Here is a 27,610-nt window from a genome sequence, read left to right on the forward strand (position 1 = left end):
ACAATAATCACAAACACATTAACCAGTTGGTCAACTCTTACCAACACAACTGAATCCAATAGTCAATGATTTTTATCAAATAATACCACCGTTTTTATTTCATCGCCTCTAGATTTTATCTCATCTGGAAGTCAAAACAATTGTCAAACAACACCAAGGTCAGAATTTTCAACACAGTTCTACTGTATGGGGCGGAAACTTGGAGGACTACGGAAGCTATCATCCAGAAGATACATGTGTCTGTTAACAGTTTTCTACGCAAAATACTTCGGATCCGTTGGCCAGACACTATCAGCAACAACGTACTGTGGGAGAAGTCAAACCAGGTCCCAGTGGAAGACGAAATCAGGAAGAAGCGCTAGAAGTGGATAGGACACACATTGAGGAAAGCACCTAACTGCGTCACAAGATTAGCCCTCACATGGAATCCTCAAGGCCAAATGAGAAGAGAAAGATCAAAGAACACATTACGCAGAGAAATTGAGACAGACATGAGAGAAATGAACAAAAATTGAATAGAACTAGAAAGGAAGGCCCGTGACAGGGTGGGTTGGAGAATGCTGGTCGGAGGCCTATGCTCCATTGGGAGTAGTAACAGACGAAAGAAAGTAAGTAAGTAAGATTTTATCTAATCTACTTCCAACATCAATCAATACTTATTAAATAAATTACAATTCACTTTCAATATTTATTTTTTTTTATTATTATTATTAGCTTTATTCAATATTATAATTTTGGTACAATATAGAATTCTCAGCGCAAAGTATTTCAACAAGTTTCCGTTTCTTTCTTCTTGGTCGGTCCTGGCAATAAATATTGAGGAATCGCCAGTTAGATGTTAGCACTTCAGTGAATGAACAACTGAATAATGTACATTCTTTTCGTTGTCTCTTATTGAGTTTTCTGTAACTTTGACAACGAAAGGTTGTACACTTTTCAGAAACGCAGCAGAATAGGTTATGCGATTAATAAACATAATGATATATTAAAACAAACAACAATAGATAACTTGTTGAAATATCTAGATGGCAGGAACAGGTAGCCCAGATGCTCAAGCAGGCCGCCCTGCACACAATATATATCACCCACAGAAATACAAACACAAAATTTTATAACTTACTTATTGGTATCTTTATATTATGAAATGTTTTCATTGTTACTAATTCATAATCACATGGTAGACCAGATTTAGGTATTAAACTATATTCTGTTACAAGTAAATTATTTAAATCGGGTTGATTTACATAAAATCTATGTATTGGTCTTAATAGATCATTTAATATTTGTTGGGAAAATATAGACAAACTTGGAATAGCCTTTTTATATAGAGAAAAAAAATAAAAAGAAGAAAATAGTAGAATGATTTAATGTTGATACAATTATACAATAGTATTTTTTTTTCATAGAAAAGGATGTGTTATAACAATTCAAACCGAATAAATCCTCTTTACTACATAGATCATGTAATTTCAACTATTTACTATAGTCCTGAACTAGACTGAAACAATTATGTTCAATAGATATCAATACCAAGGTTGAACTTGATAGTTTTTCAAATAAATTGAGCATTAGATAGAAAGTAATGCCCTGATACAGCCGAAGGTGGGAAGAGTCAGCTCCTCCTCTCAAAACGCTCTCATATGGCTACGTGTATAAATTCACTGCCAGGAAAGTAATTCACACTGACTTCTCATGGCGGGTTTGTTGTTTAAGAAATTGAGAGGACGAAAAGCGAATGTCCGACGCTTTAACTAGGTTAGTGGACACGAAGAGTTCACTTAGGGGAGATAGAAAACCCTGATTTCAAACTAATGGCGCACAAGGACTCCAGGATCCTGAGGGAATAAATGGCGTATGAACCAATCGTTGGTTACCGGCCATCATGGGACTGCATCTCCTGACGTTGCTCCATTGCCTTCTGGACCAGACCTTTAGGGTCGAAGGCTTGGAGTGTGGCCAATGTTTATGTGTTTAAATAAATAAATAGCTAGGTAGGAAGTTAATAATAAGTATATTTTTGTTATATTCCAATGAGTAGAAAGTTTGTATTTCAGACGTACTATTTAAACTTGTGTTAACCTTATCTCGGTTATTTATTTACGTTGAACAAATGTCCTGGCATTATTTATTTATATTTATTTATTTGAACACATAAATATTGGTACAAGAGAGCGCCAATATATATGCGCCACACAAAACAATGGGAATTCGAAGAGAAGTAGAAAGAAAAAAAAACTAAGGAACGCAAAAGAAAAAGAGAGTAATGACGAAGAGGTACAATCAGAAGAAATCTTTCAGGTAAAGGAGACACAACCACCTTTTATGAAGAAAGTAAAAGAAGGTTACAGCAGGATCGCCACTGGCTTCTATTCTGAGCCATATCTGATAACGTCTCTAGCCACTGTGTAGCACCATCTCTCGGACCCCAACCAGGGAGTCGTGAAGGACCGACACAAGCCAGTCCTTTGCAGCTTTCTTTCATGCCACGACACCATGTCATGCACTGACCACCTCTCCGCTTCTTCCAACCAGTCCCAGAGTCGGCAAATAATGCACGACGTGGAATTCTCTGGGACGACATTCGGAGAACATGTCCAAGCCACCGAAGTCGGTGTTTCAAGATGGTGACACCAATTGAGTTATCATCTCTGTGCCCGAACACACGATGCCGAACCTCTGCATTACTGACATGGTGTTGCCACTGAATGTCAGCAATCCTTCGGAGACAGCGATGATCGAACACAGAGAGTCGTCTAACGTCCTCAACTCGGAGAGGCCAGGTTTCACAAGCATAGAGCAAAACTGCTCTCACCGACGCGTTGTAGATCCGGCCTTTTACAGCCAGACTAACATCACGAAGGCGCCAAAGGTGGCCCAGATTGGCATAAGCCGCTCTGGCTTTCACTATTCGTGCATTGATCTCATCACTCACACCCCCACCAGCACTTATGCAGCTACCCAGATACACGAACTTCTCAACTACGTCTATCTGCTCACCGTCCAGGGTGAGTACAGGATTAGAATCCTGCCAGTCTTGTAGAAGTACTTTGCACTTCGAAGGTGCAAAGCACATACCATACCTACGGACATTGATTGCCAACTGATTAAGTGCGGATTGCATGCCTTGGGCATTATCGCACAGTAAGACAATATCGTCCGCATACTCAAGGTCGAGAAGTCTTTCTCCAGGCATTATGTTGCGAAACGTCAGAAATACAATTTTTTTACACATCGGGATATAACAAAAATTTATTAATTATTATTTATATTCAATGTTCCTTAATTTCTAAAAGTTCCTCTCCTAGATATTGTCGGTGTGCATGACGAAAACTATGGATTCATAGTGAACTATTCTTTGAAAATAAATTCCATATAATTTAATCAGGTAGTTGGAACAAAGGTGTCATTATAACTGAACATATCATATTCACATTGAGGTCAGTAGAATTATCTTCAAAATAATTACGAACCGATGATTGTTAGATCACCATTGAAAATCTGGAAGCATTGAACGTCTTGAGTTCGAATCCCGGGTGTGGAATGGGGAATAAGCACTGCCGAGGAGTCCTATGCTAGGACGGAACGGTAGTTCAGTGCTTCCAGATTTTCAGTGATAGTCTAACAGTGATCGGTTCATGATCTCAATAATAATGATAATAATAATAATAATAAACTCACTATTTTCTGAGTTTTATCAACTGAAATTATTTCGGTAAATAAATGTAATTGTGATTTTACAATCCATTCACCATGCAAATTCGATTGAACACCACGTGAATCATCTCGTGAAGATCGACGATCAATCCATACATTGATTTGACCAACTTTAGGACTGACTACACCAGTAGGATGTGAAGTGAATAAATTTAATCGTTGATATTGTTTCGTATGGCTTCTATCATCACTGTCATTCATTTCTTGTTCTATATAGGCGCCGCATGCTACTGGATAAACGTTCCCTTGCAAAGGAATTTTATCATAATACTGTCTTTGAATAAACTAAAGACAAGAGATTTGAAAAGGCAATAGAACTGAATTGTCAGATATTCATTTAACAAAATATGATATTTTTAGTGTATACGAAACATACTGGTAATTTGTTTGTTTTTTATGTTGAATTTATAAAAGATTTATGATTTACAAAACCTGATACGTACTAAATGATAGAAGTCAGGAGTCTTCTGACTTTCTTCAACTGGGTAAATTTATTCAAATGGCACTGACAGCCACCAAGATTATAATTATTTGAAAAATTGCAAACCAAGTTTGCATTTTTCAGTACAGCTCAACGTCTTAGTTTGATAGCTCCTACTATTCTTTAAACTCAATATTTTCGTGATTATTACAGTATGACGTAAAGATAAGTTGTGATTACACTGCTAAACCACTGAATAGTGACCGATGTCATGCTTGTCCAGTCGCTAGTGTTGACCGAATACTAACAAGTATGTTGAAATGTACCCACTAGTGGAAGTAATTTGACGTGATGGTTAAACGATTAATTAAACGACCTCAACCAATGAAAGTTTGAACTATGAAATTTTTTTACGGAAGTTGCTATTTTATACTTTTTTTTTATTAGGGGAAAAAATGCCAATGAAGTTGGGAAAAATATACTTTTTGTTTTCCTACTGACTCCTATTCGCTTGAGAATTAACCATCAATTGGAGAGACTTTGTAGCAGTTATACGTTAACATCAAGTATACCAAATGACGTGTTTATGGTGATTTAAATCCTAGAATTTATCGTCCCCATAGGAATTTGTAAAGTAATTCCCGGATTTCCGAAAAGAAATCATGAACAGTGGAATTGAACCATGTCGAGTATGAAACAGTTATCTATCGCAGACAATGAAAGATAGTCAAGAAGTACTACGAATTGGTTGAAGTTAGACAAATATGCAATTAGATACTGACTCAGTTGTCTTCAGGTTACAGGGCTCACCACGAGATCTGAAGATTCTAAGTTCAATATCTAATGGAGTCTTGGGTGATTACTGTAAGACTGAAAAGTATTCTGAAGATTTATTTTAATAATCACAAAAAATGTAGCAGGTATCACGAAATTCATTAAATTGTAAAAAATACCATTATTATTATTACCTGGAAGCAGTTAGAATCGGTATAGAATACTCGATCTTTATTCAAAAGATTAGTTTGTATTGTCATAAATATGTCAATATCAGTAGGACGACTAACTTTTATGTTGGCAATGTTCTCAATCTCAATGAACTGTGATTGTAAACCAGCTGAGATATTATTATTGTTATAATTATTGTTTCCAATTAATAATTGATGCATGTTCAGAAAAAAACAACAGAAAATAATAATAATCAAAATCCATGGTAAAAAGCCAGTGAGGAAGAGGAGGCAGAACACAGTTTGAATAGTAGGGTATAACAGTCTATCACTAATTCAAATACATGAATGGATCTATGTCTGTGTGACCATGTTGAGAATGCTAGACTCTCAGAAATTACTTGACAAACGCCTCATTCCTGTAATTTTAATTTGAAACTTCGAATGTATTATTTTCGTGCCAAAAGCCCCCACTTTTACCCTCAGTTAGTACCAACCGCTTGGAAGGACCTTAAGTGTCATTGGTTCGTTTTCTCCTTTAGTACGCTATTTTGCGACGTTTGCCAATGACATTTTTGTACGGATAAGTCGTGTGCTTGTTCGTCTGTGCTTCTGTCTCCTTGCGGAATATACATTTTTCTCGACCGAATCTGGTCTTTTCCCTCTAGTTAGGAGGGCTGGGGCGCAGTGCAATAGTTTAATTTGTCCTGTCGTAGTGTTGATGACTGATTCCGTTCGTTGGTGTTAGGTGATATCGTAATTTCTCCAAACGTAGCAGACCAGGAGATAATAATGATATTTGAACATGCCATATACAAAGCGTTATTTGCTGTCAGAGTCATTATTGCTAAGTTCTTAATATCAAGTAACTGCATTTAAAGCTATAAATCAACTAACAGATATTCTATCAGGAAGACGGATCCGTGTAACATTGTTAGATTGGCTTTACGTCCAGAAACGTAAAAAAAATAAACAACCATAACATCGAACATTATCTTTCAAAAAGGAAGATTTCTAACCATTGGTTTTGATAATCGCGTACACCTAAACCAATTAATCTGCACCTAATAAAACAACTTAATTAAAAACAGTTACTGATTTCATGAAATAATGCCACTGCTTGATTTAGTCACCTCTAGTTCGTTACTATTTTGCTTCAGCCAACATAGTGCATCGAAGTGAGAGGTGGTTGAGCATGTATAACGCATGTACCAACTACCGTAGTGGATGAAGTGTCACTACCCCAATTGGACGAATCGCTAACCTGCGTTTAACTTTAACATTGATCACTTGGTGATCCCAAGATAAACAAGTAATGCTTTGTGGTTATTTAAAATAAAATAAAGGTAAAGTACGAATATCCTATACTTTATAAAGACCACGTTTTACGAGTATAAAGTAGAACAGAACAAACTTTTGAGCGGGATACTCGTCCTGTGTTCGATAGACGGACAATTCGCCTACATCAAACGTGAATTTAGAACTATATGATGGCATTCACCCAACTCTGTTCAAAATACTTGAAAATCAATGGCTATATCGTGTCGATCCGGACAAGATCCATGTATGTCAAAAGAAACTAATGAATTACGGTATCAAACATCAATCGGAACTTCAATAGTCTTTGTAATATATATATATATATATATATATATATATATATATATATATATATATATAATTCCTTCAGCGATACAGGTAGAGAAAAACAAAAAAGAAAGTACTATCAGAGGTCAGTCAAACAAATCACTTACATGATTTGTACAAACGAACTTTATGTGTAACATACTGCGTGTAAACTATCACTTCATCCACTAAATTACCTTTAGTGTAACGATACGATTTTGGATTTGGTGAAGGCTAATAACAAATAAAGATAAATATACAATATAATTAATAAATCATTGTGGCGCATATGTATTCGGTGCTCCTTTGTACCAATATTTATGTAAACGGAATACACCCATTATGACATTGAATAAGAAAGAAAGATTAGTTCAGCGAAGAGTTCTCTTTTCGGCGAATTCATTTTCAAAGCTGTACAATCGCAAATATATATACTTATTTTTACAGGGTGATAATAAGTATATATAAATGCGATTGTACAGCTTTGAAAATGAATTCGCCGAAAAGAGAACTCTTCGCTGAACTAATCTTCCTTTCTCAATATTTATGTGTTGAACTAAAAAAATTTTAAAAGAAAACATCGTTTATATTACAAACTACTGTAGAAAATGAAAGATCACTGGATAGCTATTTCGTTACGTTACTCACCGAAGGGATTAGGATGAAGTTTGTTAAATGTTAAGAGGCTGCATGTATTCAGTGGATTTTTAAATCACAGTAACATACAGATTATATACATATACGTACATATACTGAGTTTTGTTTATGTCTCACAGGCAACAACTCACTTCCTTACCGTAAACACAAAATTGAATTTTCAATGTGTATAGACAAGTGTTTAATATAGAGACATGTTTTACACTCTAGTTATCATGGATAACCTTGGCATAGATTATTTCTCAGAAGAAACTGGTAGCAGATTGCCGAATAAAATATTAGAAATATTTGAATTTTTAGCACTAAAATAAAATCAAATATAAATGATTTTCATCACACTTAATATCTTGTATCAATATGGTATCCAGTTACTGTTAAACTTTGGTGATAGTCAGTCAGTCAGCTACAACGTAGGACCAGGCACATATATGCATCGGTCCAGGTTGCCATACCTCATTAGCACAGCAAGCTGGACACCGGATTCATAAAAGTAGTTAATTCAGAGGTGGTAATATAAAAGAGAAAGATTGCATATAAGGATGCAGTACAGGAAGAAAAAATTGGTTCGTAGAAAGAAAGGTATGAAGCGATTTAAATCTCTCAGTTTAAGGGAAGACAGGGAGTGTATACACCGACGCCATTGTGATCGATTCTGAGCCATGTCACACACAGTCTCCAACCATTGGTTACGATAGTCACGCGGACCCCAACCAAGTAGTCTGCATCTACCAACATGGCTCAGACTAGAAGTTAGTGACTTCAAGCACTGATGCCACGTTTTGGTTTGGCCGCCCCTAACTTTCTTCCAACCATCTCCAACACCGGTTAGCATTGCACGTCATGGTTTGGTGATAGTGTTAATTACATGAATTAAGATATCATTCACCATAGTTCATAGAGTACTTATTTACTTACATAAAAGTATTTATATAATGGAAGAAAACCGTATTTCCTAGGTCATATCGATCATATTAATGTATATTTAATAGTATGAATCCAATAGAGGCTATTGATTTACATCAGTAAGAGAAAAGACTATAAGAAATAATTTTTATTTCTTGGTTAATTGAGCTGATTAACTTTAAAGTTAATTAATTATTGAGATAATGATAAACTTGTGTCGATTGCTGTGTTGTATTATGTATTTAGTGATTTCAATACTAAAACAAAATCAATCTTGAATGCTCTCTATATGTATAAGATAACCCGACTGGCATCAATATTCAGCGGACATAATATACAAATTAACTCATTCACCAATTACAGATTTATGTAGTTAGCTTTAACTTACACTTTTGATAATGTGGAAAAGCTGATGACATCATAGTTAGCTAGGTCAAACAAAAGAGGGCTAACGAAAATTTGAATGTTTTAAACATCAGTGTGACTGAGCCATGTTTACACAAATAAAATGTCCAGCTACTAGGAATTTGTAACACATCATAAATCTTAAACTATTCCGATCAACTAGTAATCATTGGCATATATGCATTCTAGTTTGACTGCCTCGATGTTGCCAGATATTTACAGGTGTCCTAGTAAATTTGAACAATGGCTAGCAGTGGAATCTAGGACGAGGTTTTTATCCTCATTCGGAACTTTCCAGATGGATGCACATGTATCTCAGCGCTGATATTCACGATGGGACTCGAACCTAGAACCGTTCACTTTAGTTTTCTAATGCTTTATCAACTGAGAACGGTGCGAAAATCAACATTAGGATACAAGAACATTCAGCTGATGAGTCTCAAATTAAACGAAACGTGTATCTTGCCCGTATCACATTGGCAGTCTATATCTAACCTTACTAAAAATGGCAATAAATAGTTTTTTTTATCCCACTCATTCCATATACGCAAACGGGATAATTTATTTCAACTGTCCAAAAGCATTTAGTTCAGAAGAATTAGATGGCCAATAAATCCTGACCTACAGAAAAAAGCCATGTGTAAATTACCATTATTATTATTATATATCCCGGGGAAATTTCACTTACTTCAGCTACTCCATTAGGGATGAACAAATAAGCGCCACTATGTGAATCACCTTCTGAACTTTTATATTGCATAAAGTTAATTTTCATCTCCACAGATTGTCCAGTTAATTTATTCAACATTTTCTATAGAAGAAATGAAACAGGAAAAATTAATATACTTTATTTTAAAGCTCTGTAAAGTGACGCATAAAACCAATGAATATTTATTGACTGGAGGTGAATAGTATATTCAATAACGTTGCTAACTCAACTTATATAAGCATTATTTTCCTTTTTGCAAATTTGTAGTAAGTACACCAATTTCATTCCTTACAAATGACTTTGAAATTGATTAGAAGTCACATACACTAGCTTTATTGTTGTGATTACTTTTTGCTACAAGTGTATGTGCAGGTCGATGTAGGAAGAATAATAGGAATTGAAGGAGGTTGATTATGAATACAGTGGTCTTGAGTGCTGTTAGAGGTATGAGGGCGGTTATCACTTCCCGGTTGCCCACACCGTGGAAGGGTTCTTCTGGAGGTACCTGAAAAGGAAATAGGATTAGAGGTGGTCTTAGTGACCTGAGAGCGGAACCGCAAGGCCAAAAGACAACTGGTTGAGGCCGGTCAAACACGACCATTCTGCGAGTGATTTTTGCGTTAGCTCCGTACTTCTTGAGACCTTACCGCCGGAGACGGACATCCGTTGAATAAGACGAGGTGTGCATTTTCAAGGTCGAACTTTTCCAACCCCACCCCTCCTTGTGAGAAGGCAGCATCGCTGTCATGCTGGCTGTGTGAGGGAAAAACCTTACTGTCTTCAATTCTCTGTACAGTCAGCAGTACGACTTCGCTCTTGGAGCTTGGGTTTGAAGCTTTTAGTCTTACCACCCTTCAACCTGGCATGGTAGGACCTTGAGGAACGATTGTTCCAGCCAGTATAGCTTGGTTGTTTCATAATGTTAGGCAAGCCCGACCACCACGTCAAGGTAGCAACAACGGTGCATTATTAATGCATATACAGTATGAGTGGTGACTGAAAAGATCAGGCATCGAAGACACGATTCAAGCAAATATAAATCAACCAGATAAAAGCACAAAGAATGTTTTGAGGACGTCAGAGGCTCAGAATTCGGGGAAAGAAGAAGAATGGATGCACCTGCATCTTTGCAAACAATTTTGAGCCATATCATTCAAAATTTCAAACCACTAGTTAGCATAACCACCCGGACCCAAACTAGGTAGTCTGCACCTGTAAATATGGCTTAGTCAAACTGTCAGTGACTGAGGTCGCGTTTTGGCTTGGATGCACACTAGCTTCGTTTCAGCTTACTCCCACACACAAGAAAACATCGCTCGCCGGGGTAGGTGGTGGTTGGTCATACACATATTCCAACCACCCGCAATAACATAACTAAATTGTCTTTAACACAAAAATATGGTTTGTTAATAGGGTCGTGAACCAATCCAAGTTAAACAATTACTGAAAACCTGGATAACTGTTTCGTCACAGTATGGAACTTCTTATTATTGCGCACCCACAACCCGCCAGCGGGAACCGCATCTAAGACCATCGTAAAGAAAACGAATAAGGTCAACTAATCAATCATATGAATGGAGATTAACCGAACAAGACAATTAAAAAAAGTTGAAAGATAAGTGAAAATGACAATTATTCAATCAGCAACAGAATAATCAGGTTAGAATGACTTAGGATTTACGGAATAATTTTTTCAAAAGTTCACATTTAATTGAAGTAAGGTTCTGATGATTTTATCAAGTGTCAATGAAAATCAGGTCAGGTTACGCGTATTACGCCTCGTTGAGCATAATCCACCGATCAGGATTCTCCAATCAACTCTGTCGTGGACTCGGCTTTCCAGCTGCTCCCGAGTGCTATTCATTCTTTTGATGACTGTCTCCAATTCCTGGAGCAATATTTTTTTTCGTTAGCCTCAAGACAAAAGGAAAAGGGGCAGATCTAGATAATTTCAACTGACTTTTGTGATATAGTGTGACAACTTGAACCAGTACAGTACAGTACAGTACATGTATATAGAGTATGTGTAAAGTCATTCAATAGAAAAGAAATTTCCATTTCATACAATTAATAGACAGTTATTTTAGTCTACAATCACATGTCTCCGAAAAAAACTCATGGATTAAAACAAAACATTACGAAGAACTCACATTAAAAAATATATAAAATGAGTAAGGATGAAGTGTGAAAAATAGGTAGATACAAAACAAGTAACTAAAATATAAAAACATACTTACTTGAAGATAACCAGTTTTAGAATCAAATTCCAATTGAATATAATCATTCTCTATGAAAAGTTGAGGACGACTTCAACGTGAAAAATTAGGACGAGAAATTAAACGAAGTAAACGCAAATAGTGTTAATAGTAGATAAAATAAATAAATAAATGAATAACAATGATAACATGTGATTGTAAAAAGAACTCATTGGAATATTTATATTATCAGTGTGATTTTCACAGTTCGAATTCTGATTTAATCTTAGTTAGATCACAATCGAGGTGATTCGTTGACAATACATATATACCAATCGAGAATGATAAAATGCGATTGCGAATTGCAACAATAGGAAAATGCAAACCTTCATATACATATAATTTTATAACCGATGAACAATTTAGTGATTATTTAGAACCATTAGCTCAATGGATAATACTCTAACATTAAAAATGAACATTACGGTGTTCGAGTCCCAGTGTAAACACTAGGATTGGGATGTGAGAAAGCACATCTGGCTGACGAGTCCCATAGGGGACGAAACACGAGTTTTATGTTTCAATATTAGCTAAACTACGGTTAATAAGAGCCAACACTTTAAAGTGAGATACGTTACATCTATGTACAGAGAATTACTCACTTCGGCGGTACATATACTGCCCCCAAATGCCCTGGTACGGCCGAGAGTGGGGAGAGTCCGCTCTCCCTCTCCAAATGCTCTTACATGGCCACGCGTATACAGCCTCTGTCAGGGAAGTCCTACTCACTGCATTCTCGTGGCACTGGTGTTGTTTACGAAAATGAGAGGACGAAAAGCGAATGTCCGACGCTTTAACCGGATTCCAAACCAATGGTGCACATAGGCTCCAGTATCCTACGGGAACAAATGGCATATGAACCAATCGTTGGTCACCGGCTTCCAAGGGACTGCATCTCCTTACGATGCTCAACTGCCTTGTGGATCAGACCTTCAGGTCGAAGGCTCGGGGTGTGGCCCCCTAAGAAAACCACCTGCTTCGGTCTGGGCACCTGGGCAGTATCACAGCCCTTATACATATCGAATGGGATCTGTGTGGTACATATGTATTTGATGCCTCCTTGTACCAATATATATGTGTTAAAATAAATAAATACATAAATAACCAGAAAACTTAATTGGATATCATTCACTAGACCCAAGTAAAACTACTGCGATTAGTTTCTTAACAATTTTTTCACAATTATTTGTTTCAACTGTTATTCCTAAACAAATTTCGTTCAAAACAAAGCAAAGTATCATCAGTATATTATGTCAACATAGTAGTTTAACCTAATACTTAGCATACTTATACTCATTTCGTCTATTACTCCGTGTACAAGAGCATAATCTTAGTAACATTACACATAATACACAAAAACTGATACAAATCAAAACTCACTTATGAACTAATATCTCAGCATCATTTATAACTGGTATTAATTGTGGATTTACTTGTAACATAGAAGATGACGTTGGCATTGATGTTAATTTCAATTCAATACATGTAAATGACAGAGGATATAATTTAACTGGACTTAAATATAACAAACTAACATGTTGTTGTTCATGTTGAAAATCATTTGGTACATTTGTTGAACTATGCTCTAATTGTATATTTAACTGATGATCCAATATTTCCATAGAATTTGAAATAATCTGTTTAGCTGTAAAATTCATTAGACGACTTTTCACATGTAATGTGATTATTTTACTATGATTGCGAGTCGACGGATTGAAAATATAAATACGACTGTGGTTATTATTTAAAAAAAAGAAAAAAGAGAAACCAAGAGTAGTAGAGTGAAACAGAAATAAAAATGATACAAAAAAAATTGATGATTGTTAAAATATCAATGCGAGAAAACATTTATGTGAATACAGTCGGTATTTGTCGAATAAGTGTACACAAACTGTGTATTGACACAACTATAGACTTAAAATAGGCAATCTTACAAATTGTCCAATTATGTGTTTATTAAACACAACATAAAATGTCAAATATTTCTGAATTGACCCTAGGTGGATTCTCTGTATCCATCTAGGGTCGTTGGAAAACCTCATTTTAAACTAGTAGTGTACATGGACTCCAGGATCCTGAGAGAGAAAATGGCGTATGAACCAATCGTTGGTCACCGGCTATCATGGGACTGCATCTCCTGACGTTGCTCTACTGCCGCCTTGTGGACCAGACGTTTAGGTCGAAGGTTTGGAGTGTGGCCCCCTAAAAAACCATCTGCTTCGGTTTGGGCATCCGGGCTGTATCCCGGCCCTCACATAAATCGAATGATTTATGTGGCGCATATCTATTTGGTGTCTCTTCCTACCAATGTTTATGTGTCTAAATAAATAAATAAATAAATTTGACCCACATATACTGAAGGAAAATGTGATTAGTCTTTCTCGGCCATGGTCAATAGGGGTTCCTCTTAACTCAATCACTTATTATTAATTTCACTACCTTTACATAATCTCTTAATTATTACTGCACAATATCGAAATACACATTGATCTTAACTGTGTTTATTCATACATTTTATGTCCCTATTCTCCTGTATAATAATTATTATATTTATATTCATAATTATAATTTCAGATTGTACGCAGATGATGAGGAACCGTGAAATGGATAGATAAATTCATTTTATTCTACAAACTTTGTTGAACTGATTCGTTGTTCAAAATTTATCAAACGATCTAATTGTATGAAACATGAATGTAAAGAGAGAAAAAACTGACTTAAATTCCGATGAAAATTCAAAGCAAAAAAAAAGAAACAAGAGACAATTCATCAAAGGATCTGGTTGTATGAAAAAAAAATCAATTGACTAGATTGTTAACTAACCGAGTATTTTCAACATCAGCATTACCATTATTCTCAAAGAAATCAATTAAAATTGGCTCTGAATATTGATGATGATGTAAATTATCTTCTAGAGAATAGAAACCATGTAAAATATTATCATTGCTATTATCGGTTTTTCTCTCATATTCATCATTTAACTGAATTAACGTTTGTTTAAACTGACTGGAGACAGGTAGACGTCGTCTATTCGAAAACTCAATATCTGATTTTAACATTGATGGTAATAGTAGCAGATAAGCACTAGAGATTGTAATAACTTTTCGTGCCGCATCGACAGCTCTCAATAATCTGTGAGGGAACAAAAAACAGGATATTCAAAAAACAAACAAAAGGAGAAAATGTTTCTGAGATATGAAATTAATTTATGTGAGAAATTGTTGGATCTGAAATTTCACACCATAGACTGATTATGGTTGAACAAACACTGAAAACTACAAAGCATTAAATAGCTATTTCGTTTTAGTATAAGAATTCATGACACCACAAGAGATTAAATCCAGAAACTTCAGGTCTCATGGAAGGCGTGAAGTAACAGAAACCGCTGTGTCATGCAGTGTCGAGTTTCGATATTGATACAAAATCTTGTACACGGGCCTGATCAACTTTCCGAATATATATATATATATATATATACCGATCGTATGAACTAATTATTTGGCAGATTTGCAACTGTTCCAATATATTGCAAGGAAAACACCAATGTAAAAAGCATAACCATATTCGAATGAAGACGGCTTTCAAAAAATGACCGGAAGTGTTTCGAAAAAATACGAATGAATAAACGTTGGTGGCCATGCTGTTTTCACAAAAACGAATAAACCTGAAAATACTATGTAGCAACGCATAAATCGATTTTGAAACAGCAATTTCAGGGTCGCGGAACAAAAATAAAGAAATACAGAGATTTTTATTACGGAAAACCATGTAAATAAATTCAGTAAGATCATATCGACAATTACTCTAAATCACAGATACAGTATACGTTTCTCAAAGAAAGATTAGAAAAACTATCTATGTATGTATTACCATCGGTTCGATGGAAGAAACCTTTCACCTTTTTAACTTCTCAATAGCCGTGAGCGGGCTAAATTAGGGGATCACTTAAAACATTGTACAGGTTCATTTGAACAGTATTTCATGTTGTGCGCACTCATTGCGTTGACATCTCAATTTGGGTAGCTAAAGACGGGTCAAAATAAACCTAAACGCCAAGTCACTGGAAAATTTTTAAAACTTAGAATTTTGAGGATCTGAAAACTGCATGTTCATTTATCGAAATTCTTGTTGGGGTTTATCTATAGACACATAGAAGAGTCGTAAGTGATTAAAAGTGACCGGTACTGGTCCAAATAATTCAATGTTGATGCCTCTGATTAATATATTGGTGACGCCAGTCCAATTTATAAATGGAGAAACATTAGTTGTTTAACATTTACAAATACAACATACCTATAAAAATGAACATAATAACTAGGAGTAAGGTTAGTCCCACTAATCGCCTGAAACCATCTAACATTACTTTTGACTAGGCAAAAGATAATTTAAGGATAAAAAATAATTAATACTGAAATAATGAGGATTTGTAACTCAGTTGCATGGGTTTAATGGTGTTGTGTTCTCAAAGCTAATTGGTTTAACTGAGGAGCTTTGATTTTCGCTCTAGATAACATTATCAGCGCTTACTTCATGTAGAAGTGAGCTTCATATTTCTCTCACAAAACCTAACGGTTTTGTTTACGATTCAGTATTGATGACGTTGTACAGAATGTCAACGATAGCACCGCGATTAAACCATTTAGCTTAGATAACATATGCGACTATTAGAAATGAATTAATATTTGTTTCCAAATAAAACAAATGTCTTACCTTTCTGAATAATCAAGCATTACTTCTGGTCGTGCTGTACCAGGTATTGCATCATGATGTTGAAATAAACCAAGATTCCGTCGAACTGTTGTAAGATTCTGATAAAGATTCGCAATTAATGGTATTAATTGAGCAACGCTTTGTATACGACCAACACTTTGTCTAGCAAAACTGTAAAGTATTTCAGCTGTTCTATGTTTAAAAAAGAAGAGAGATTTAACAAAACAGAGAATAAATCAGTAAGACGAATATCGTTTATTTTTAAAGACCTGGTATACAGCAAATCAAGGGTTAACTCTGATTACTACCAGTTAATTAGAATAGTATATTCCGTTCAGATTGTTATATACATTATTGGACAAAATCAGCGACGAACTAATCTAGCTAGCTAGTTCGTTAACATACAGTCTGGCAATTATGTGTGTTGGCTCAGGTTCCCATAGCACATTAGTATGACGAGATAAAAACAGTGTTTGAAATAATGTAGTAGAAATGATAAAAAAGGATTAAACTCTTAGAATATCGTTTGAAAAGATAGAGTGGGAAAGTATGTACGAAAGGATAAAAGATCAGAAGATGAATGAATGCATCTGAGCTATTGTGAATGATACTGAACTAAGTCACCCAAAGTTTTCAAAAACCGGTCTCAGTTATTACGCGGATTCCAAAAACACGGTTCATATAAACGATCAATGAACTTGCAAACAGAAGCAGCGTTTTAGTTTCATCGCCCCTAACCTCCTTATAACCTACTCTTTGATGCAAATATTGTTAGTTGAAGTGATCACACATCGAGTGATAATCTTTAAGAATATGGTCTACATGGAAATTTGACGTTATAACAAAAATTATCACTGAATTTAACTGACTAACTCCTTGCTTTTACTTAAATATATTTGACTATCTACTAGAACAGTGAAGAGTTAATATTTAAGTTATTCAATACATCATTGTTGCTTGAGATAGATAAGATTCAGTATTAATAATCATTTACGATAGTTACATAGTCAAGTGTATTTTGATGTTAAAAAAAACTTTGATCTATATATTTTTTGTTCAACAGTTAAGTGTACTCTGAATATAAAATGGGTCAAGATCCAAACTTGCAAATAAGTTGACATGTTCACTCATAGTAAATCATGATTTGCTAGTGAGTGTAAACAGATGTAACTTTAGAAGCTACATATATATAATAGACTATTTCATATTTTGCATTTTTTTTCCTGTTCTCACTCTAAATCTATAGATCGTTATTATTGATATATGATTCTTAATGAAACAGTTGAACTATCACATTCAGTCAGAACACACAAAATAAGTCATTGAGCTGTTAGCTCAAAAAATAATAGCATACCTTAACTCAGATTCTAATAAACGTGATAAAAATTTTTCATAAGGATATGAATTGTAATATCCAGTCCAATAGTCATGTTGTCGGTCTGCATAAGTAAAGAAATCACCAGATAATGATGGAAATGATGCAGAAAGTGTTAAATTCATTTTGTTTACTCGTTCATTTAATGCATGAAAATAATTGGATAATGTAGAGAAACGTATCTATTCATAGGGAAAATTGAAGATAACAAATGTAGACAGGTTAATTACAAAAGAAAGTATTGAAGACAGAAACAACACATTGAGAATCTGTTTCTAAATCATTATTATAACAAGAAGTAAACTCATACTACCAATTTATATGCTGAAATTCGGTTAATCAGTTAGTTAAAAAGAAAGACGTCCAACATGGTACATATGTCCATCAGTTCAAGTTTTCACTATGAAACAATGCAGTTAGATTAAATTACCAAGATAAATACCAGAATGGTAAACGTAGTAATGATATGATTCGATAAGAAACAATGAATTCGTGGAATTAAGTGTTAGATAATCTTAGAATTGAAATCTAAGGAAAAAAACGAGTGAATACATTTGTGCCATTCAAATGGTTTGGTTACGATAATATCATGAACTTCAACTAGGTAGTCTGTATATATTTATCAAGAGTTAATCTAATAGTCAGTGACTTCATTAAGTGATGGTATGTCTTGGTTTGATCGAACCTAGCTTCCGTTTAAACCACACATATGCCGGAAAGCATGGAGTGTCCATGAAACCAAGACCTATTGCATTTCTCACTCAACGAACACTAATCATCTTATCAAACTATTTACCATCTATGTCTGGTACTCTGCATCTAACCGCAACACCGTCCACTCTATGATCTCAAAATAGGCAAGGAATCTTTTAATGTGATCTAGTAATTCACAAATATCAAACTGGGTTATTCATCACTCAATATGCATTTAGATTCGTATATATATATATATATATATATATATATATATATATTTTATTGTAAAATTGGATTTAATACTAGTTGAGATCGAAGTAAGTTGAACAAAAAGAGCAGACCCAGCACTCAACTATTAAGAAAACAAAGCCTAATCTACGATGAATACATTTAATGGAAAAGCACTACTGGCAGTGATTACGTAATACATCTAAATAATTATAACAAACTTTGTACTAAACAATTGTCATAACTGGACGAATATAAATAAACGAGAAATTATCAGAATATAATAGCATAACATAGTGAAATCATGAATAACTGAAATTGTCGAAATACAATCAAATGTTAGACTAAAAAATTATCATAGCGAATCAATCTATAGTCCAACTCTTGATAGCTTCTCATTACCTACGCCGCTCCCAAGAGAGTTGTAAGATTTCATTCTTGGGTTGATACTTAGTACCTTTGACTTTATTATAGAGTCATGTTCTAGTACCATAACAACGGTAAAGGACAGTAATCAAGCAATATGGAAAGTTGACAGATGTTGTGTCAGTGAGAACTGTTTAATATCAACGGAGTAGGTTAATAAATATAATGTGATTACCACGGGACTAACGAATGAATTGTAGATAAGCACTGATTAGTAGATTCATTACTAAAATGAAATAATTGTTTAGTGATCCGTAGTCTAATTGAAATAGCTTTGCGATTTCAACTATTTTCAAGATGAATCATATAAACTTGAAACACCATCGACATTATCCGAATAGGTGGGGAATCTTCAGTCAATTCAGAGATATTTAAGTGGTAAAATATTGCTTACTTTACTTAAAACAACAAATTTAATCATCATTAGACTAAAAGTAAATTTAAACTTTTAAAAGAAAACCAACTAGACAGATCAAATACCATTGAAACATGATTAATTAATTTAATTTCAAACTACTATTAATCTGTGCTATTAAGTAGTATGTAAACATAATACAAATTTTAAAAAGGAGAATTATCTTAAGAAGTAGTTCATGCAGAAAACTTACTTTCATCCTATAGCTAGGATTTGAATTGATGTGTTGAATTAATTTATTATAATTATCCAACTGAACATTCCATTCATGTGTTGATTGATAACGAAAATCATCACCTAATGGGATTAAAACTAGACCACTATTATTGAATAATGTAGCCTTTTTCCTGTACTGGTCAGCTAACATATCAGCTCTGTAAATTTGACAATTAGTAAGAAAAAAACGAATATTGTGGAGATATGAACAGGCAAGTTGAACATATGTAGGTAAAACAATATTGTGATCTGTATGTAAAAGGTATCTGAGTACATACTTAAAATGGTTACAAAAACAAATGAATTCCGATGGTTTGGTAAAAGTGTAGGATAAACAAACATCTCCCCATCATGAAATGGTGAGTTGAAAAAGGACATGTAGTTATTAAACCAGCTTTATTGGTGTTGCGATCAGGAATGAACACTAAGGCTTATTGAATTATCAGCCACACAAACGCGATTGATGTGTTAAAAAATAATTTTAATCTCACCCTGAACCTACTCTCATGATATTGAACCAGAGTGGTGTAATTTGTGTTGTTCTTTTGTCATAATGACCTTCGCCTTTCAAACCGCTTAGTTTGGCTTTTCCTTTTACATATGTAGATGTTTTAATAAGTAAATATGTGATTATACTGCTATTCAGAATGTACTACGTTAATGCATTAAAGTAGTTCTGATAAACTTCGTTTTCTCATTGTATTATCTAAATGTGTCAAAGTGACTAAATGTTCTAAATAAAATAAACGCTACATTATAACAACGGAGTTAAGTAAGCCCAATAGTGCCGACTCATTGGTTTAAAAATTAAGCGCTCACTATGAGGTCTGAAAGTCTTAGGTCCAACCCTCTTTGAAGTCATAGATATCTACTACTGAGGTGTCGCATATCAGGAAGAGATGGTTATTCAGTGCTTCCTGGATTTTGCTAGTTGTCGGTGATGTAAAATAAAAAAATCCACTAATCTCTACACATCACCCTATGATAATCGTTATGTGCTATTCAGTCATGTATCAAAAATGTACCTATGTACCAATTTAATGTGTTGATATACCGTAATAACTTGAACTGTTGTACGTATCTATCAGGCTTTACAGCGAATATGACACCATAAAATATTACACAAAAAGCAAGTACTTGTGAGCATTTACTCACCGAGCAGCAACATTTGAATCATCTATGGGGACCGGTGATTTTTTCCATGGGCAACTGTACCTTTCCATTCGAATAAAATCAAACTGACAGCATACTGCAGGCTCTGGACCACATGTATGAGGAACATCATATGAAAAGAATGGAAACATATGCGCCAAGATAGAGTGGGAACCGGCAGTATCTGTAAAATAAAAACCAATCATTAATATGAGACAATAGCGTGATAAAAATTACTCGTGAATTTTACACTCAGTTGTAAATATATCATGAGTAGTTCATTTGCTAAAAAGAATAGATAAAAATAGATTTTTCATTTTCTAGTGTAATTTATTGTTTTCTTATATCGATTATAATGACAATAAACTTGTTTAGAACAGTACACATTAAATCTAGGCTGAATTTCTGATGGTAGTAGTAGTAATAATAATAACATAGCTAAGTAAATTCGACTGTACCCCTCAAACAACCAACATCTCCAGCAACGCTGTCTTCATACAACGGAAGGAGAGGGTTAGAAAATGTTGGTCGTGAAATTACCACACTTGAACTAACCCAGCAGACTTCCGCAGTTGCATTAAATGTACGGAGTTAAAACAACTCACAAAAAAGACCATGTGATCAACCTTAATTAGTTTTCCCTTAAGTTGCAATGCTAAAGGGTGTTATTTTTAGGTGTTTTAAAACTGAAACCCTTACCAGTTTATGTTGCAAGCTTTTGAGTCAAATATTATCAAGGATCCGTAACGAAAAAGACACGTTTCGAAAATGCAAATCAATTGAATGATATCCGATGCAATATCACCGTCTATATCCTGATAGAAACAACCTGACACTAAACATAACTGAAAAAGAGTGTTGAGATAGCGACAATAATATCTGAAGTAAAAGATAATTGAAAAGACTTTTTTCTCGCTTACCCCACGGTTGATGCCACATAAATTCCAAGGCTTTACGACTAGCAAGATACTTTTTGACTTCATAATGTACACGATTAATAATCATTTGAGAGAAACCAAGTTTTTTCGCTATATATGGCATTGTTGAACAATGTCCAAACGGATCAATAGCCCATGTGACATTTGGTCGATAGTCTGGTAGTTGAAATAAAGAGGAAGGACAATAAAAGAGTCAACATTTTGTACGTGATTTTATTTATTTATTATTTATTGAATGCATAAATATTGGTACAAAGGGGCACCGAATACATATGCACTACACAAGTCACTCGCTTTGTGTGCGTGGGATGCGATACTGCCAGGGTGTCCAGACAAAAGCAGATGGTTGTCTTAGGGGGCCACATCCCGAGCCTTCGACCTAAAGGTATGATCCACAAGGCAGTAGAGCAACGTCAGGAAATATAGTCCCATGGTAGCCGGCGACCAACGATTGGTTCATATGCCATTTGTTCCTTCAGGATACTGGAGCCCATGTGCACCATTAGTTAAGAGTCACGGTTTTCCAACTCCCCTAGATGGATCCTCCACATCCACCAATCCAGTAAAAGTGTCGGACATTCGCTTTTCGTCCTCTCAATTTCGTGAACAACAGACCCGCCATGAGAAGTCAGTGAGTAGGACTTGTCTGGCAGTGGCTTTATACAAGTGGCTGTGTGAGAGCGTTTCGAGAGGGAGAGCTAACTCTCCCCAACCTTGACCTTACCAGGACATTCGGGGGGTGTAGCCGGAAGTTGAAAGCCTTAAACAACTATCTACCCCCTCTATATTAGATTAAATTAGATAAAACAAATGCTCTAAACTCTACATCATTTACCCTAGTCTCTATGTTAATTTGAGTTAATGATCAAAAAATATTTGTTCAGTAACATAATGTTAATTTAAGTTATTGTTAATAAAAGAATAGTTGGTTTCACTTCATAAATAGTGGTATATAGTTAGTATTAACCATTAAAAATACTATTCTTTAATTTATTAGCTTTCAGTATTCACATATACAGATAATTGATTTTTAATATAAAAGAAACACATTGTAATGGAATGTTTTAACCTTTAACTCTTAATTGAAAAGAAAAACAATCACCATTTACTACTATTGTACTTATTTAGAAGTATTTATGAACATTTACACTAGCTAGTACAATATCTAAGATTCAACTACTTAACGCATACATATTTCAGTCAAATTCCTATCTAACAATGTGAAAAACGTTACATTTGAATACTAACTTGTTTATATTTTGAAAAATATGGAGATAAGACTCCTCTATGTATCAGAAGTTTATTACTTTATAGATGTAGATTATGTCTTTACTAAACTAATAATAACTAATACAATTTGAAATGGTTTGAGTGATCCTGTTGTTCATATTTTAACTGAAATTTGACATATATGAATACTGTGTGGATTGTCTCGATACACCCATTATAGAATAGATGGAATATAGTTAACAGTAGAATCTAGGAGAGAAACTCTGGGATTTGAGTACATCCTGATGACGAGTCCCAAATAAAACGAAACCAACATCTTGGGTTCTACTGCTAGCCACATTCCATCTATTTTGATCAAAACTTTAAAAAACCATAGTCGATCATAATCAACGTAGATCCTGGCACGAATATAAGTTGGCCCAATTCCCCAAACAATATTAGCAAAACGAGATAAGATTAGCAAGATTAATAGAAACAGAGTAGCAATAATGGAGTACCAATAATTATGAGAAAGATTAAACATTGAGAAAACATTTCGAAAAAAAGGAATAAAAGGTATAAATGATAGAATACTGGAACTCAAAATCATAAGGGAGGTAGTAAGTGAAGGCACCTGAGCCACTGCAACGAATTCTAAACGAATGCCATCCAATGTCTTCAACCACTAATCACGATTATTGTTGGGACTGGTGCTTGAGTTTTTGTTTTACCACTGATAGATTTGGCTCAACTTACTCTTTTACCAGTTGAAACCACTCATTAAGGTAAGTAGGCAAAGGTTAGTTATACGTACACATAATAAATATTCCAGCATTAACAAACAACTTTAATTTGGCAATTTCTTGGGAAAAAAACTAACCAAAATGTTCTAATAACCAATGGTGACCTTCAATAAATTGATCAATAATCGGATAATAATGCGTAACTGCTTCATCTGGCATAACCCAGCCACCTGAAACAATTTCCCAATGTCCATTGAGCAACAATCTATGAAGTGAATAAACAAATTGTTAACAAAATAGAAATTGTGAATCAATCAGAATCGGTAATATAAGGCGATGAAATTATATGCATAGATAGCGTATAAAGACTATAAGATTTTGTAAAAGAAAACATATGAAATCTTTTTTGAATAATAGGATATTTTCAAATGACTGCCAAACAATTATCAGTAGTGTTGTGATTTGGTCCGTGCACGATCGATCCTTACGGAAACCGAACTATTGATCTCGAAGTTGGGCGCTTACTGAATCATTCATCCGGTTCAAAAACATTCTGTTGAAAAACCTTCCTGGTGATTCGTCTATAGTTATCACGTTTGCTCAGATCTCCTTTCTTCGGTACCTTGATGAAGTGTCCTTCTTTACAGTTCATCGGCACTTGTTCTTCCGCCCAAATCTTCCTGAAAAGAACGTGGAGCATGTTTGTAGTTAATTTTATGTCTGTTTCTCTTAGCTTGCTTGTTTACTTCTGTGTATTCAGCTTGTACCTTGATTTTCTCTGTTCTTGTTCGGCTGTTATTAATTGCTGTCTTCTTGTTCTTCCCTTCTTGAATCTTGTGCAGGGTTTATATAGAGATCCATTCCTTGTGATGATGCTTCATGAGGCCTAGAACCTCCTGACACGTCGAAGTTAGTGCTTCTGTGATCCTTTTCCAATCGTCCTCCATAGTAGTTTCATTTTCTTTCAGTAGATCGTGTAAGGTTTGGAATGTGTTGTTGAGATCTACCTTGAATTCGTTGAGTTTGTCAGTATCTCGAAGGAAGGCAGTATTGAACCTTTGTAATGCTGTTTCCCCAGTTGTCCATTGCTTATTTAGCTTCAGTTTCATTTTGGCGACCACCAGATAGTGGTCTGAAGCTATATATATATATATATATATATATATATATATATATAATCATTCACAAATAAATTAGGATTACCCACCTTTTGAAAGCTTGTTTTTGTTCCTCTGATAAAGTATTTACCCATGAATCTAAATACGACACTTCAGAATAGACAAACCTAGATTCTTCCTTTTCGCTTAATGTCGTTAACGTAGCATCTAGAATAGGCTTTGTTTCAGTGACGAAGTATCTTTCAAAAGTTTTAATCCAACCTAAAAAAGAAAATAGTGTAAACGTAAAAGAAAACAACTTTAGAATATTTTAATCGTTTAAAAATCCCCGTCATATTAAAAGACTAATATTTGAACGAAGAATATTCTTTTCGATAAATTCTTTTCAGGTTCTACAATTATATATCCAAATTATCAATCCGAAAAATGGCCAAGTTAAGGGTAAAGTACATCGTTTAGAGCATGTGAATTTGGGATTGTGATAAACAAAATACAATAAAATTGTTAATGTTAATATGACTAATATAAAATGTTAACTTGAATCTGTGTATATGTTAAATGAAATTTTAAGATCCATGATCAGAATAAATATGGGTCAAATAGGGTGACAGAGAAATAATAGTGCAATTACAATTCGATCAAATAAGTAAGACGTAATACAGAGGGATGAATGCAAAGTGAACGAATCATGTATAGGGAGATTAATGATGTTCAACCAATAATAATAATAATAATAATAATAATAATAATAATAATAATAATAATAATAATAATAATAATAATAATAATAATAATAATAATAATAATAATAATAATAATAATAATAATAATAATAATAATAATAATAATAATAATAATAATAATAATAATAATAATAATAATAATAATAATAATAATAATAATAATAATAATAATAATAATAATAATAATAATAATAATAATAATAATAATAATAATAATAATAATAATAATAATAATAATAATAATAATAATAATAATAATAATAATAATAATAATAATAATAATAATAATAATAATAATAATAATAATAATAATAATAATAATAATAATAATAATAATAATAATAATAATAATAATAATAATAATAATAATAATAATAATAATAATAATAATAATAATAATAATAATAATAATAATAATAATAATAATAATAATAATAATAATAATAATAATAATAATAATAATAATAATAATAATAATAATAATAATAATAATAATAATAATAATAATAATAATAATAATAATAATAATAATAATAATAATAATAATAATAATAATAATAATAATAATAATAATAATAATAATAATAATAATAATAATAATAATAATAATAATAATAATAATAATAATAATAATAATAATAATAATAATAATAATAATAATAATAATAATAATAATAATAATAATAATAATAATAATAATAATAATAATAATAATAATAATAATAATAATAATAATAATAATAATAATAATAATAATAATAATAATAATAATAATAATAATAATAATAATAATAATAATAATAATAATAATAATAATAATAATAATAATAATAATAATAATAATAATAATAATAATAATAATAATAATAATAATAATAATAATAATAATAATAATAATAATAATAATAATAATAATAATAATAATAATAATAATAATAATAATAATAATAATAATAATAATAATAATAATAATAATAATAATAATAATAATAATAATAATAATAATAATAATAATAATAATAATAATAATAATAATAATAATAATAATAATAATAATAATAATAATAATAATAATAATAATAATAATAATAATAATAATAATAATAATAATAATAATAATAATAATAATAATAATAATAATAATAATAATAATAATAATAATAATAATAATAATAATAATAATAATAATAATAATAATAATAATAATAATAATAATAATAATAATAATAATAATAATAATAATAATAATAATAATAATAATAATAATAATAATAATAATAATAATAATAATAATAATAATAATAATAATAATAATAATAATAATAATAATAATAATAATAATAATAATAATAATAATAATAATAATAATAATAATAATAATAATAATAATAATAATAATAATAATAATAATAATAATAATAATAATAATAATAATAATAATAATAATAATAATAATAATAATAATAATAATAATAATAATAATAATAATAATAATAATAATAATAATAATAATAATAATAATAATAATAATAATAATAATAATAATAATAATAATAATAATAATAATAATAATAATAATAATAATAATAATAATAATAATAATAATAATAATAATAATAATAATAATAATAATAATAATAATAATAATAATAATAATAATAATAATAATAATAATAATAATAATAATAATAATAATAATAATAATAATAATAATAATAATAATAATAATAATAATAATAATAATAATAATAATAATAATAATAATAATAATAATAATAATAATAATAATAATAATAATAATAATAATAATAATAATAATAATAATAATAATAATAATAATAATAATAATAATAATAATAATAATAATAATAATAATAATAATAATAATAATAATAATAATAATAATAATAATAATAATAATAATAATAATAATAATAATAATAATAATAATAATAATAATAATAATAATAATAATAATAATAATAATAATAATAATAATAATAATAA

The 27,610-nt window shown here is 32.0% G+C and overlaps 1 protein-coding gene across 1 annotated transcript in view; it reads right to left on the minus strand.

Annotated features, from left to right (window-relative positions):
• Positions 1 to 27,610, minus strand: part of MAN2A1_1 (Alpha-mannosidase 2) — a 48,412-nt gene that overhangs the window by 7,010 nt on the left and 13,792 nt on the right. Inside the window, exons 5-19 of the mRNA XM_051217410.1 lie at positions 24,950 to 25,121; positions 23,880 to 24,007; positions 21,773 to 21,946; positions 20,856 to 21,036; positions 19,678 to 19,858; positions 17,699 to 17,901; positions 16,345 to 16,536; positions 14,458 to 14,766; positions 13,015 to 13,365; positions 11,617 to 11,686; positions 9,359 to 9,481; positions 6,834 to 6,939; positions 5,104 to 5,249; positions 3,679 to 3,999; positions 1,121 to 1,316 (exon numbers count right to left, since the gene is read on the minus strand). Of these exons, the coding sequence (XP_051064806.1) occupies positions 1,121 to 1,316; positions 3,679 to 3,999; positions 5,104 to 5,249; positions 6,834 to 6,939; positions 9,359 to 9,481; positions 11,617 to 11,686; positions 13,015 to 13,365; positions 14,458 to 14,766; positions 16,345 to 16,536; positions 17,699 to 17,901; positions 19,678 to 19,858; positions 20,856 to 21,036; positions 21,773 to 21,946; positions 23,880 to 24,007; positions 24,950 to 25,121 (2,853 nt within the window). The remainder of the gene's footprint in view (positions 1 to 1,120; positions 1,317 to 3,678; positions 4,000 to 5,103; positions 5,250 to 6,833; positions 6,940 to 9,358; positions 9,482 to 11,616; positions 11,687 to 13,014; positions 13,366 to 14,457; positions 14,767 to 16,344; positions 16,537 to 17,698; positions 17,902 to 19,677; positions 19,859 to 20,855; positions 21,037 to 21,772; positions 21,947 to 23,879; positions 24,008 to 24,949; positions 25,122 to 27,610) is intronic.

The sequence above is a fragment of the Schistosoma haematobium genome, chromosome 5 (genome assembly GCF_000699445.3).
Source record: "Schistosoma haematobium chromosome 5, whole genome shotgun sequence".
Lineage (NCBI taxonomy): Eukaryota > Metazoa > Platyhelminthes > Trematoda > Strigeidida > Schistosomatidae > Schistosoma > Schistosoma haematobium.